Genomic DNA, 16,159 nt, shown 5'->3' on the forward strand with positions numbered 1-16,159 from the left:
TTTTTGGAGGGTTGATAACCAAATCTCAGTGAAAAAACTACCTCTGGATAGGAAAACTATAGGCGAGTATGGTTAGGTTGTGTGTCTGGCATTTAGTGGATGGAGGATCAAGCCTTCAACATTCAGTGTATTCATGACCCTTACATGTTGACCTCTTCATGAATATATGTGAGCTTATTTAAGTACAGGTACACATAAGTACAATTATCATATTTTATTTTTATTATCACACTGGCTCATTCCCACCAAGGCAGGGTGGCCCGAAAAAGAAAAACTTTCACCATCATTTACTCCATCACTGTCTTGCCAGAAGGGTGCTTTACACTACAGTTTTTAAACTGCAACATTAACACCCCTCCTTCAGAGTGCAGGCACTGTACTTCCCATCTCCCATCTCCCATTATCATATATAGTAACATATGCGCTAAGGTCACGGTAAAAAAGTGATATCACAGTATTCATAATAACCACTGTGAAAAAATAGTGAAATTCCAAGTGTTTTTGTGAGGATAGAAACATTGAGCGTGCTTCCTGACACTGGTTGTCTGTGTTCCCTATCAGTAAAATGGATACCTGGATATTAGTGGACTGGTGTGGGTTGCATCCTGTCACAAAATTGACCAAATTTGCCCAAAATGCTCTGCATAACAAGTGGCTTTCTATGTAGTAGTATGTCATTGATTTCAACTATGTCTGTTTACCTTGTACATATACTTGTAGAAAAAAAGATATTATTATTATTATTATTATTATTATTATTATTATTTATTATTATTATTATTATTATTGTGGTTTCTCACATTATCAAGGATAATGTGAGAAGTCCTTGATAATGTGAGAAATCCTTGATAATGTGAGAAATCCTTGATAACGTGAGAAATTCTTGATAATGTGAGAAATTATGAAATCGCTTGGAATTTCAGTAGTCTTTACTCTGGTTATTTTGCATGTGGTAGCATATGTAAATTACCCTCCGGGGTAACCCAAAAAAAGTCAGATAAAGGGACTTATTTCCATTGGGGTCCTGTAAGAGATCTCTATTTTATAAATGGTTTCTACTACATTTCAGCTTACAAATACGTACTTGTTTGTAGACAACGACAGTGCGATCATGCATCACTTAATGTCGGGGATACGTTCTGAGAAGTGCGTTGTTGTTGTGTGAATGCCATAGAGTGTACAGGAGGGCCCCACTTATATGGCGGGTTAGGTTCCAGGCTACCGCCGTAAAGCGGAAACCACCGTAAAGTGGAACACCCTTTTTTTCCACTTACAAATGCATACAAACACTAGATAACAAGTTTACACTAACATATATTATGTTAGCAATAGAACCAGGCATCAAAAAACAATAAAAAAGTACAATACACACATAGTGCACTCATTACTTACCTTAAAATATTTATAGTCTTAATCTAGGGTGAGACAAGTAGTATTTATTGTAAGAAATCAAGTGTGGTATGTATGGTAGTCAGCCAGGCTACCATACCAGGCCAACCCACCCACACATACTATTCTATGATATTTAAGCATCCCAGAGCGATAAAATGTATATACAGTTCACTCATTACTTACCTTAAAATATAGGGTGAGATGAGTAGTATTTATTGTAAAAAATCAAGTGTGGTATGTATGGTAGTCAGCCGGGCTACCATACCAGGCCAACCCACCCACACATACTATTCTATGATATTTAAGCATCCCAGAGTGATAAAATGTATATACAGTTCACTCATTACTTACCTTAAAATATAGGGTGAGATGAGTAGTATTTATTGTAAAAAATCAAGTGTGGTATGTATGGTAGTCAGCCAGGCTACCATACCAGAGAGAAAGAATGAGTGCATGAGAGAGGACAGGCGCAGAGTTATGTAAACAAACCAGGTGAAGGTAAGTTTTGTAAACAGTGTACACGTCTGGTTTGTGTACAAGTTACATTGTGTACAGGTTGTCTCTACATTGATACGGTAGAATAAATAAAGAAGAACACTCCCATTCTCATGTAACATCATTTTGAGAAGAAATGATGCTCTGAGTGAAGGCAATGGAAATAAGTCACTCTGACTTTTTTGGGTTATCCTAGGTTCTCTACACATATGTTGTTATGTATTTATGTTATGTATCGTGTTTATTATATAATTTTGAAAAAAATATCACGGATGGATTAATGAAAATGTGTATATTAACATAATATACAACATTTAATGATACACCGAGCTCAGACAGCGTAAACAAACAAACTGAACAGGTTGTGGACGATCACTCAGTCAGGCAAAATAGACGGTATTAATACGTGTCCAGTTTTAGTTCATTCATGTACATTTGTAAGAGTTTGTGAAACTTTTACCTTATAATATTTTTATTATTATTATAATAATTAAATCACGAAACAAATACTCTTACACTGTGTACAAGTTAGTACAGAATTATAGCTATAAAGTGAAGGCATACGAAAGGAATATTTTTCTACAGTTATCCCTAGTAACAGGTGACGGGCTAGAGAAAACGTAATTCTTCCGACACTTCTACAAACCGTTTGGTAAACATCTCATATATATTTGTATAAATTTTTATACTGTGGGTGCATGTATCATGTTTGTGTGTTACATAATGTGTGTCTTATATAATTTTGAAAAAAATATCATAGATAGATTAAGGGAAATGTCTATATTAACGTAATATGCGACATTAATGCGCCCAAGAGATTATTATTACTATTATTATTATTATTATTATTATTATTATTATTATTATTATTATTATTATTATTATTGCATCAAGAGTAGAGAGACTCTTAGTGATTTTAATGTGTACCTACATGCCAGCACAGTGTGTAAGTTTATTTAGGTACAGGTGTACACAAGTTTAATTATCAAGTACAATACATATAAAATATACAATAACTTTAAAACACTTGAAATTTTGGAAAGTTTCCAGATATAATAAGGAGATGTGCTCAGGGAGAATGTAAACAAACACGGTGGGCCGCTGTGACCGTATTAGAAAGACAGGTGGGGGGAGCCGTATAGCGAGTTTTGGTCATAATTTGAAATGTCCATATTAGTGGAACGCTGTAAAGCGGGGCCCTGCTGTACTTAGACAAAACTAGATGGTATAGCCTAGTACACACCTAGTCTATATGGTATAGCCTACTACACAGCTAGGCTATATGGTATAGCCTTCTACACACCTAAGCTATATGGTATAGCCTATTGAACCTAGGCTTCAAACATTAGGGGCCTTGATGAACAAAACAACACAAGATTAAATCCAACACAAGGGGAGTGATACCGTCAAGAGATACAGTAAACACGCAATGTACAAGGCCTGTTTCACATTGATCAATATTTTTGCAGTACATTAAGTCCTTGACTTAAAAACACATTGAGAATCTTCTGTATCGTGTATAGTATCATTATTATATCATTATTGTGGGCGAGGGGCTTGGACTTCCAGCAAGTGTGTGTGAGAGTGTTAGATAGGAGTGAATGGAGACGAATGGTTTTTGGGACCTGACGAGCTGTTGGAGTGTGAGCAGGGTAATATTTAGTGAAGGGATTTAGGGAAACCAGTTAGCTGGGCTTGAGTCCTGGAAATGGGAAGTACAATGCCTGCACTTTAAAGGAAGGTTTGGGATGTTGACAGTTGATAAATTAGACACATGTGCAACTCTTGGGTATCTTTATTGAGGAAATGTTTCGCCACACAGTGACTTCATCAGTCCATACAAAGGAGAATCGTGAAGAACAGGAGAAGAATGAGGTAATCAGTCTCTCAACCTTGAGTCGATGTGGTCAGTCCATCAATCTTGAATAGAATGCAGCATATCTGCGGAGGAGTAGCTTATATTGATCAACAAACAAAGAAAGATAGTAGAGGGCAATGAGTGACTAGCTCGCTTAAGGTTTACTATACAAATAGGAGTCTAAGAAATAAGATAGATGAGCTAAGATTACTTGCAAGTGCAGGTAATATAGATATTATTAGTATAACAGAGACCTGGTTCAACCTGAAAGATAGAGAAATGACTTCTGAATGCATAGGGTCAACAGGAAGGGTGGTGGAGTGGCGATGTAAGTCAGAGAAAATTTAAATTGCTGTCTTAGACATGATATAAGATTAGAAACATTGAACACAGAATCTGTTTGGCTACAGTTTCTCAAGGGACGTGACAAATTAATTTTGGGTGTGATTTATAGGCCCCCAAACCTTGATATGGGGTGCAGTAAGCTGTTATGGGCCAAAATTCATAAGGCGTCTAGATATGAAAATGTTGTGATAATGGGAGATTTTAACTTTAGACAAATTGATTGGAACAATGTGACAGGAAATCTTGAGTCTAGTGACTTTCTTGATATGGTTCAGGATTGCTTTTTAGAACAGGTTGTGACAGAACCAACTAGAGGAAACAATGTGCTTGACTTGGTTCTTGCCATCAAAGATTCACTAATTAATAATCCTGAGGTTAATGATGAGCTTGGGGAAAGTGATCAAAAATCACTTAGTTTCAATAGTTCATGGAATTATACAGATAACTGCAATGAAATCTCTGTCCCAGATTTTCGCTTAGCCGACTTCATGGGACTGAAAAATTACCTGGGCGGGCTAAATTGGGATGTCCTGACTATGGGTCAGGTAGGTGATCTTGGTTGCCAATATGACGTTTTTCAGAGCATAGTTCTAGCTGCCCAGACAACTTTTGTTCCAAGTAGGGAAATTAGATCTAACAAAAATGATCCCAAATGGATGAACAATAGATTAAAACATCTCATTGGTCAAAAGAGAGGCATATATAGGCATATCAAAAGAGGGGATGGGCAGTTAAGAAATCAATATATTCAATTAAAGAGAGAAATAAAGAAAGGAATAAAAAAAGCAAAAAGGGATTACGAGGCTAAGGTCGCAAGGGATTCAAAGACTAACCCAAAAGGGTTCTTTCAGGTATACAGAAGTAAGATTAGGGACAAGATTGACCCACTTAAAAGTAACTCTGGTCAGATCGCTGACAGTGATAAGGATATGTGTGAAATTCTCAATACCTACTTCCTCTCAGTTTTCACCCAGGAAAATACTAGCAATATTCCTGAAATTATAGATTATGTAGAACAGGATGATAATAAACTGTGTACGATTGCGGTAACTAGTGACATGATCCTCAGACAAAAAGAGAAACTAAAACCTAGCAAATCCCCAGGTCCTGATGAACTGTTTGCAAGGGTGTTAAAGGAATGTAAAGAGGAACTTAGCATACCTTTGGCTAATCTTTTTAACATGTCACTACAAACTGGTATAGTGCCTGATAAGTGGAAAATGGCAAATGTAATACCTATTTACAAGGCAGGTGACAGGTCCTTGGCTTCGAACTATAGACCAATAAGCCTTACCTCCATAGTGGGAAAATTTATGGAATCAATAATTAGCGAAGCAATTCGTAGCCATCTTGATAGGCACAGATTGATTAATGAATCTCAACACGGTTTTACAAAGGGGCGTTCCTGTCTTAAGAATTTACTAACTTTTTTCACTAAGGTGTTTGAGGAGGTAGATCATGGTAATGAATATGATATTGTGTATATGGACTTCAGTAAGGTTTCGATAGAGTTCCACATCAGAGGCTATTGAGGAAACTTAAGGCACACGGAATAGGAGAAATATTTTCTTGGATAGAGGCATGGCTGACAGAGAGTTTGCATAAATGAGGAGAAATCAGAATGAGGGCACATCACAAGCGGTGTTCCTCAGGGGTCAGTGTTGGGCCCGTTGTTGTTCACAATTTACATAAACAACATAGATGAGGGAATAAATAGCGACATAAGCAAATTTGCTGATGACGCCAAAATAGGCCGTCCAATTCATTCTAATAAGGACACTAGAGCACTCCAGGATGATTTGAATAGACTGATGCAATGGTCGGAGAAGTGGCAGATGCAGTTCAATATTGACAAATGCAAAGTTCTAAATGTTGGACAGTTAAATAACCATGCCACATATAAACTAAATAATGTAGATCTTAATACTACTGATTGCAAAAAGGATTTAGGAGTTCTGGTTAGCAGTTATTTAAAACCAAGACAACAGTGCATTAGTGTTTGCAATAAAGCTAACAGAATTCTTGGCTTCATATCTAGAAGTATAAATAATAGAAGTCCTCAGGTTGTTCTTCAACTCTATATATCCTTGGTTAGGCCTCATTTAGACTATGCTGCTCAGTTCTGGTCACCGTATTACAGGATGGATATAAATGCTCTGGAAAACGTACAGAGGAGGATGACAAAGATGATCCCATGTATCAGAAATCTTCCATATGAGGATAGACTGAGGACCCTGAATCTGCACTCTCTCGAAAGGCATAGAATTAGGGGGGATATGATCAAGGTGTATAAATAGAAAACAGGAATAAATAAAGGGGATGTAAATAGTGTGCTGAAAATTTCCAGCCAAGAAAGGACTCGCAGCAATGGTTTCAAGTTGGAAAAATTCAGATTCAGGAAGGATATAGGAAAGCACTGGTTTAGTAATAGAGTTGTGGACGAGTGGAACAAACTGCCGAGTACAGTTATTCAGGCTAAAGCGTTGTGTAGTTTTAAAAATAGGTTAGATAAAAATATGATAAATATGATAAAAATGTGAAACAAAAACCTGTAACTGTTTTGCATGATGGTAGGATTGCTGGTTTCTTTTTCTGTCTCATAAACACGCTAAGATAACAGGGATATCTTGCTACTCCTACTTACACTTTGGTCACACTTCATAGACACGCACATGCATATATATATATATACATACATCTAGGTTTTTCTCCTTTTTCTAAATAGCTCTTGTTCTTTTTATTTCTTCTATTGTCCATGGGGAAGTGGAAAAGAATCTTTCCTCCGTAAGCCATGCGTGTCGTATGAGGCGACTAAAATGCCGGGAGCAATGGGCTAGTAACCCCTTCTCCTGTATACAATTACTAAAAAAGAGAAGAAGAAAAACTTTATAAAACTGGGTTGCTTAAATGTGCGTGGATGTAGTGCGGATGACAAGAAACAGATGATTGCTGATGTTATGAATGAAAAGAAGTTGGATGTCCTGGCCCTAAGCGAAACAAAGCTGAAGGGGGTAGGAGAGTTTCAGTGGGGGGAAATAAATGGGATTAAATCTGGAGTATCTGAGAGAGTTAGAGCAAAGGAAGGGGTAGCAGTAATGTTAAATGATCAGTTATGGAAGGAGAAAAGAGAATATGAATGTGTAAATTCAAGAATTATGTGGATTAAAGTAAAGGTTGGATGCGAGAAGTGGGTCATAATAAGCGTGTATGCACCTGGAGAAGAGAGGAATGCAGAGGAGAGAGAGAGATTTTGGGAGATGTTAAGTGAATGTATAGGAGCCTTTGAACCAAGTGAGAGAGTAATTGTGGTAGGGGACTTGAATGCTAAAGTAGGAGAAACTTTTAGAGAGGGTGTGGTAGGTAAGTTTGGGGTGCCAGGTGTAAATGATAATGGGAGCCCTTTGATTGAACTTTGTATAGAAAGGGGTTTAGTTATAGGTAATACATATTTTAAGAAAAAGAGGATAAATAAGTATACACGATATGATGTAGGGCGAAATGACAGTAGTTTGTTGGATTATGTATTGGTAGATAAAAGACTGTTGAGTAGACTTCAGGATGTACATGTTTATAGAGGGGCCACAGATATATCAGATCACTTTCTAGTTGTAGCTACACTGAGAGTAAAAGGTAGATGGGATACAAGGAGAATAGAAGCATCAGGGAAGAGAGAGGTAAAGGTTTATAAACTAAAAGAGGAGGCAGTTAGGGTAAGATATAAACAGCTATTGGAGGATAGATGGGCTAATGAGAGCATAGGCAATGGGGTCGAAGAGGTATGGGGTAGGTTTAAAAATGTAGTGTTAGAGTGTTCAGCAGAAGTTTGTGGTTACAGGAAAGTGGGTGCAGGAGGGAAGAGGAGCGATTGGTGGAATGATGATGTAAAGAGAGTAGTAAGGGAGAAAAAGTTAGCATATGAGAAGTTTTTACAAAGTAGAAGTGATGCAAGGAGGGAAGAGTATATGGAGAAAAAGAGAGAAGTTAAGAGAGTGGTGAAGCAATGTAAAAAGAGAGCAAATGAGAGAGTGGGTGAGATGTTATCAACAAATTTTGTTGAAAATAAGAAAAAGTTTTGGAGTGAGATTAACAAGTTAAGAAAGCCTAGAGAACAAATGGATTTGTCAGTTAAAAATAGGAGAGGAGAGTTATTAAATGGAGAGTTAGAGGTATTGGGAAGATGGAAGGAATATTTTGAGGAATTGTTAAATGTTGATGAAGATAGGGAAGCTGTGATTTCGTGTATAGGGCAAGGAGGAATAACATCTTGTAGGAGTGAGGAAGAGTCAGTTGTGAGTGTGGGGGAAGTTCGTGAGGCAGTAGGTAAAATGAAAGGGGGTAAGGCAGCCGGGATTGATGGGATAAAGATAGAAATGTTAAAAGCAGGTGGGGATATAGTTTTGGAGTGGTTGGTGCAATTATTTAATAAATGTATGGAAGAGGGTAAGGTACCTAGGGATTGGCAGAGAGCATGCATAGTTCCTTTGTATAAAGGCAAAGGGGATAAAAGAGAGTGCAAAAATTATAGGGGGATAAGTCTGTTGAGTGTACCTGGTAAAGTGTATGGTAGAGTTATAATTGAAAGAATTAAGAGTAAGACGGAGAATAGGATAGCAGATGAACAAGGAGGCTTTAGGAAAGGTAGGGGGTGTGTGGACCAGGTGTTTACAGTGAAACATATAAGTGAACAGTATTTAGATAAGGCTAAAGAGGTCTTTGTGGCATTTATGGATTTGGAAAAGGCGTATGACAGGGTGGATAGGGGGGCAATGTGGCAGATGTTGCAAGTGTATGGTGTAGGAGGTAGGTTACTGAAAGCAGTGAAGAGTTTTTACGAGGATAGTGAGGCTCAAGTTAGAGTATGTAGGAAAGAGGGGAATTTTTTCCCAGTAAAAGTAGGCCTTAGACAAGGATGTGTGATGTCACCGTGGTTGTTTAATATATTTATAGATGGGGTTGTAAGAGAAGTAAATGCGAGGGTCTTGGCAAGAGGCGTGGAGTTAAAAGATAAAGAATCACACACAAAGTGGGAGTTGTCACAGCTGCTCTTTGCTGATGACACTGTGCTCTTGGGAGATTCTGAAGAGAAGTTGCAGAGATTGGTGGATGAATTTGGTAGGGTGTGCAAAAGAAGAAAATTAAAGGTGAATACAGGAAAGAGTAAGGTTATGAGGATAACAAAAAGATTAGGTGATGAAAGATTGAATATCAGATTGGAGGGAGAGAGTATGGAGGAGGTGAACGTATTCAGATATTTGGGAGTGGACGTGTCAGCGGATGGGTCTATGAAAGATGAGGTGAATCATAGAATTGATGAGGGAAAAAGAGTGAGTGGTGCACTTAGGAGTCTGTGGAGACAAAGAACTTTGTCCTTGGAGGCAAAGAGGGGAATGTATGAGAGTATAGTTTTACCAACGCTCTTATATGGGTGTGAAGCGTGGGTGATGAATGTTGCAGCGAGGAGAAGGCTGGAGGCAGTGGAGATGTCATGTCTGAGGGCAATGTGTGGTGTGAATATAATGCAGAGAATTCGTAGTTTGGAAGTTAGGAGGAGGTGCGGGATTACCAAAACTGTTGTCCAGAGGGCTGAGGAAGGGTTGTTGAGGTGGTTCGGACATGTAGAGAGAATGGAGCGAAACAGAATGACTTCAAGAGTGTATCAGTCTGTAGTGGAAGGAAGGCGGGGTATGGGTCGGCCTAGGAAGGGTTGGAGGGAGGGGGTAAAGGAGGTTTTGTGTGCGAGGGGCTTGGACTTCCAGCAGGCATGCGTGAGCGTGTTTGATAGGAGTGAATGGAGACAAATGGTTTTTAATACTTGACGTGCTGTTGGAGTGTGAGCAAAGTAACATTTATGAAGGGATTCAGGGAAACCGGCAGGCCGGACTTGAGTCCTGGAGATGGGAAGTACAGTGCCTGCACTCTGAAGGAGGGGTGTTAATGTTGCAGTTTAAAAACTGTAGTGTAAAGCACCCTTCTGGCAAGACAGTGATGGAGTGAATGATGGTGAAAGTTTTTCTTTTTCGGGCCACCCTGCCTTGGTGGGAATCGGCCGGTGTGATAATAAAAAAAAATAAAAAAAATATGAGTGGGTGTGGGTGGGTGTGAGTTGGACCTGACTAGTTTGTGCTGCTGGGTCTGGTGCAGTGCTCCATCCTTGAGTGGAGGTGACCAGACTTGGTGGGTCATTGGGCTAATCTGGGGAGGGTGGGTCATTGGGCTAATCCGAGGGGGTCACATGGACCTGCTCCACATGGGTCAGTAGGCCTGTTGCAGTGTTCCTTCTTTCTTATGTTCTTATACCGTAGGCAGGAGAGGTGCAGCAGACGTAGGTGGTGTCACATTTGTTCACTGTGGAAGTAGGTCGTGCCCAAGGGTTAGGCAAGCGAAGAATTCCCAAGTATTAAGATCCCAAGAAGTTGCAGTGTCTGACAGGATTGTAGAATTCATCTATTGACAGTTTGGAGGGACTTCTGTACTGTCATATTGAGCACCTTTGCAAAGACAGTGATTATGTATGAGTGAGGTGAAAGTGTTGAATGATGATGAAAGTATTTTCTTTGGGGATTTTCTTTCTTTTTGGATCGCCCTGCCTAGGTAGGAGACGGCCAACTTATTGCAAAAAAAAAAATCATTACTATGTATCATATCATTATTATACACAGTACAGAAGGTTTCCAGTGTGTCCGTAAGTTGAAGACTTACTGTACATCTCACCCAGATGCATTTACCGTTCTCCAGGATGCAAAACGCTCCAGACATCACCATGTCAATGTGTCATGGTTGCGGCGGACTGAGTACATCTCGACAGAGCCGACACGCTTCCAACCACAGACTAATGAGAAGATTGAAGCCACGGTTGGTTTTGCCACACGCAGGAAGAATGCTTCGGTGAGTACTGGTGATCCTCGCTTTACTGTGCTTCCACTTATGATATTTTGCACCAATGTTAAGTGGAAATATCACTGTGGAAATAAATGGTATAAAATACCGACACAATGGAAAAATAAACACAGAAGCAGTATAATGTGACCCTTTATTCACAATGTTTCACCCACACAGTGGACTTTATCAAGTCACAAACAGATCTACCTGGGTGAATAGTACGAGAGTATAAATAAAGGATCTCATTATACTGCTTATGTGTTTAATTTTGGAAATATCACTATCATAAAATACTGTATAGTAGAGTACAGTACTGTATAGTAGAGTACAGTACTGTATAGTAGAGTACAGTACTGTATAGTAGAGTACAGTACTGTAGAGTACAGTACAGTACTGTATAGTAGAGTACAGTACTGTATAGTAGAGTACAGTACTGTATAGTAGAGTACAGTACTGTATAGTAGAGTACAGTACTGTATAGTAGAGTACAGTACTGTATAGTAGAGTACAGTACTGTATAGTAGAGTACAGTACTGTATAGTAGAGTACAGTACTGTATAGTAGAGTACAGTACTGTATAGTAGAGTACAGTATAGTACTGTATAGTACACTACACTATGTCTAATTCTTAAGTAGTCTTAATTTGGCTAAAATGTGCTGCATATTACTGACTTTATTTTGTACCTAACAGTATTTTATTACAAGTGAAGCTACATTATCTTTCTACTGCATAAAAAGAACTAATAATTTGAATTTTGATTTTTAATTTTGAAGACAACAATTTATCTGTGGCGGCAGAAGAAGGACTGAGCTAGAGAATACAATGTTACCGACGTTTTTATATAGATGTCAGGCATGAGGCTTAAAGATTTGTTCTTCAAAATAATGTAAAAACTTAAGAATAGAGAAGTTCCACAGTAGGCCCGCAGTAGGCAGATTATACTCACACTCAGTTTTTCTGGCATTTGTGTGTGTATAGTGTTACTTTCAAGCTACCCAGGTACTCATTTAAGGGTCACTACTGGTTAGTATGTTCCAAACATCTGCAACTGTGTAAGTTACTAAGTGCTTTCCTGTATCCTTTCTGTAATATTAATACAGTGGACCCCCGCTTAACGATCACCTCCGAATGCGACCAATTATGTAAGTGTATTTATGTAAGTGCGTTTGTACCTGTATGTTTGGGGGTCTGAAATGGACTAATCTACTTCACAATATTCCTTATGGGAAAAAATTCGGTCAGTACTGGCACCTGAACATACTACTGGAATGAAAAAAGTTCGTTAACCGGGGGTCCACTGTATTTAACCCGTAAACGGTCCAAACAGATCAACGTTCAAATTCGTAGAGCTACAAAAGTACATCTACTTTTTTTTACATATTTTCAAATATAACAAAAAGAAAATGTAGATAAAAGTTTTTTTACACGTTTTCAGATGTAAAACAAAAAAGAAGATCTACATTTTTTTACATGCTTTCAGATGTTGAAAAAAACGTATATACAGTGGACCCCCGGTTAACGATATTTTTTCACTCCAGAAGTATGTTCAGGTGCCAGTACTGACCGAATTTGTTCCCATAAGGAATATTGTGAAGTAGATTAGTCCATTTCAGACCCCCAAACATACACGTACAAACGCACTTACATAAATACACTTACATAATTGGTCGCATTCGGAGGTGATCGTTAAGCGGGAGTCCACTGTATACGTTTGGACCATTTAAGGGTTAAAGGAAGGGGTTGGGGTATTTGCTATTTGGAGGGACATTTAAACTGTCGTGTCTGTACGCCTCTGGCAAGACAGTGATGGTGTGAATGATGGTGGGAATGCTTCTTTTTCAGGTCACCCTGCCTCGGTGTTAAAAAAATAAGAACTTAAAAGACTAATTCTTGGCATTTCAGGATGAAAACGTCTACATTGATCGTGAAAGTCAACTCGAAGCCATAGAGAAGACCTTCCAGGATGTTAAATGTCCCCTTGAGAACCACTACAGCAAGCCTGGGGTCACAGCTGTGGAAGAACTGCCGATCTACCCAGACTTCTCTCTCTGGAAGTACCCTTGTGCCCAGGTCATCTTCGACTCAGATCCTGCGCCGGTGGGGAGACCCATGCCTGCACAACTGGAAGAAATGTCCCAGGCTATGATTAGGTAAGCACCTCCTCTATTGCACACTCTCTCTTAGGTTTATTAACTCTCAAAGGTATTTTTTTTTTGTACTCGCCTAATTGTGGTTGCAGGGGTTGAGTCACAGCTCCTGAGTCTATCTCTTCACTGGTTGCTACTAGGGGTGTGTTTGTCTGTTTATCTGTCTGTCTGTGTTTATGTGATTTTTTTCTTTGCTTTTGAATTTACAATGTATTAGGCTATCAGTTTAATGGACCTCAGTTTAATGGACCTTGGTTTAATGGACCTCAGTTTAATGGACCTCAGTTTAATGGACCTCAGTGTAATGGACCTTGGTTTAATGGACCTCAGTTTAAAGAACGTCGGTTTAATGGATCTCAGTTTAATGGACTCCAGAAATACAGGGTAAAACCCACTGGTTCAGTTGATGTGTAACCAACAAAATTATTAGTTCCAGAATTACCCATTATTGTTCCATTCAAGATAAAAGCAATCTCACCTCTGTCTACCACAGTCACCATTACCAGCCACTCTCTCATGCTCCTCCGTTAAATTGAGTCTGAACTGAATCACGAAATTGTAATGACACAATTGCAAAGAAACCATACCAGTGGCTTACGTGCTGGCCTGGAGTTTTACAACTCATTCGCCACAAGTTCAGTCCCCGCCTGTGGTATGGTTTGAGTCTTAACTGTGTACAGGAAGGCGCTGCATATATGCCACATCATTTTGGTGTCCCACATTTTTGTTGGTTTTCAATTGAGTCACTGTTCACTATGTTTGGTGCTTTTACTGGTTTCTGCATTTTTGCACAACAGTTGCATAAGGCAGTGGCAACTGGCACCATATTTTAAGGTAAGTATTGTATGCATAGTAGCTCCCTTGTATCCACGGGGGATTCCTTCCAGGACCTACCATGGATACCCGGAACTGTGGATAGTAGGGACTCCTATATGTAAGTCGTTTTTCATTTACATACATACCTGTGATAAACTTTAATTGATAAATTATGTAAAATAAGTCTAGAATTAACACTTTTTCATTGATGGGAAGCACTTCACGGCTTCTCTACTTTTGCACTTTGGGGTCATTATTAAGCAAAATTAAGGCCTATTTTTGGGCTAGAGTTAACCGTGGATAACTGAAACTGTGGATATCAAATCTGTGGATACAGGCGCTCTACTGTATTAAATCTCTGACCATTTTTGCTTACTTACAGGGGTGTGATGGATGAATCGGGCGAACAATTTGTGGCATACTTTTTACCCACGGAGGAGACGCTTAGGAAACGGAAGCGAGACATCGAGGCAAACATGGACTACATGGAAGACGATGAATACGACTACATTATGGCGCGTGAGTACAACTGGAACGTGAAGAACAAGGCGTCCAAGGGCTACGAGGAGAACTACTTCGTGGTGCTACGCAACGATGGCGTGTATTATAACGAACTGGAGACCAGGTCAGTGCCTCTCTTGTGATAAATGGTTTATAAAACCCACACATTGAGAACAAGATACAGTGGACCCCCGCTTAACGATCACTTCCCAATGCGACCAATTATGTAAGTGTGTTTGTACGTGTATGTTTGGGGGTCTGAAATGGACTAATCTACTTCACAATATTCCTTATGGGAACAAATTCGGTCAGTACTGGCACCTGAACATACTTCTGGAATGAAAAAATATTGTTAACCGGGGGTCCACTGTACTTGTGCAACTTTTTTGAATCTTTATTCTGGAAATGTTTCAGCAACCAGTGGCTTCTCAGTCCATTACAGAGAAGAATGGTGGAAGTAGAGGAGAAATTTGAGGTAATCAGTCCCTCATCCTGGAAACGATGTGTTCAGTCCACCAGTCTTCAAGATTGATGGACTGAACACATCAGTTCCAGGCTGTGGGACTGATTACCTCAAGCTCTTCCTCTATAACCACTGTTCTCCTCTGTATTGGACTGATGAAGCCACTGGCTTATGAAACGCCTCTAATACTCGGAAAGCCAGATTTATTTTTTATTACTGAAATATTGTTCTGGGGAAGAGCTCTTGATCAAATGAATCAGAGCTGCCTACCCCTACCTTAGTGTGTACCTGATTACCATCCACTCCCAAGACATTATATGACCTCCCTACAGGTTTATTGTTCCCAGTGATATACTACTACTATTAATACTACTGATACTACTACTAGTACTAGAAATACTACTAGTATTAGTACTACTACCCAACTAATACTATTAATACACTGCTAATAAATAATAAAATTAATAACAATTTGTGGTAGGGGACCTGAATGCTAAAGTAGGAGAAACTTTTAGAGAGGGTGTGGTAGGTAAGTTTGGGGTGCCAGGTGTAAATGATAATGGGAGCCCTTTGATTGAACTTTGTATAGAAGGGGTTTAGTTATAGGTAATACATATTTTAAGAAAAAGAGGATAAATAAGTATACAAGATATGATGTAGGGCGAAATGACAGTAGTTTGTTGGATTATGTATTGGTAGATAAAAGACTGTTGAGTAGACTTCAGGATGTACATGTTTATAGAGGGGCCACAGATATATCAGATCACTTTCTAGTTGTAGCTACACTGAGAGTAAAAGGTAGATGGGATACAAGGAGAATAGAAGCATCAGGGAAGAGAGAGGTGAAGGTTTATAAACTAAAAGAGGAGGCAGTTAGGGTAAGATATAAACAGCTATTGGAGGATAGATGGGCTAATGAGAGCATAGGCAATGGGGTCGAAGAGGTATGGGGTAGGATTAAAAATGTAGTGTTAGAGTGTTCAGCAGAAGTTTGTGGTTACAGGAAAGTGGGTGCAGGAGGGAAGAGGAGCGATTGGTGGAATGATGATGTAAAGAGAGTAGTAAGGGAGAAAAAGTTAGCATATGAGAAGTTTTTACAAAGTAGAAGTGATGTAAGGAGGGAAGAGTATATGGAGAAAAAGAGAGAGGTTAAGAGAGTGGTGAAGCATTGTAAAAAGAGAGCAAATGAGAGAGTGGGTGAGATGTTATCAACAAATTTTGTTGAAAATAAGAAAAAGTTTTGGAGTGAGATTAACAAGTTA

General features: G+C 39.0%; 1 protein-coding gene across 2 annotated transcripts in view; it reads left to right on the forward strand.

Annotated features, from left to right (window-relative positions):
- atms (RNA polymerase II-associated factor 1-like protein antimeros) overlaps nt 1-16,159 on the forward strand; it is a 44,970-nt gene that overhangs the window by 9,992 nt on the left and 18,819 nt on the right. For both annotated transcript variants that reach the window (XM_053799669.2, XM_053799670.2), the window contains 3 exons: nt 10,826-10,975; nt 12,873-13,120; nt 14,316-14,558. In XM_053799669.2, the coding sequence (XP_053655644.2) occupies nt 10,826-10,975; nt 12,873-13,120; nt 14,316-14,558 (641 nt within the window). The remainder of the gene's footprint in view (nt 1-10,825; nt 10,976-12,872; nt 13,121-14,315; nt 14,559-16,159) is intronic.

The sequence above is a fragment of the Cherax quadricarinatus genome, unplaced genomic scaffold (genome assembly GCF_038502225.1).
Source record: "Cherax quadricarinatus isolate ZL_2023a unplaced genomic scaffold, ASM3850222v1 Contig23, whole genome shotgun sequence".
NCBI lineage: Eukaryota > Metazoa > Arthropoda > Malacostraca > Decapoda > Parastacidae > Cherax > Cherax quadricarinatus.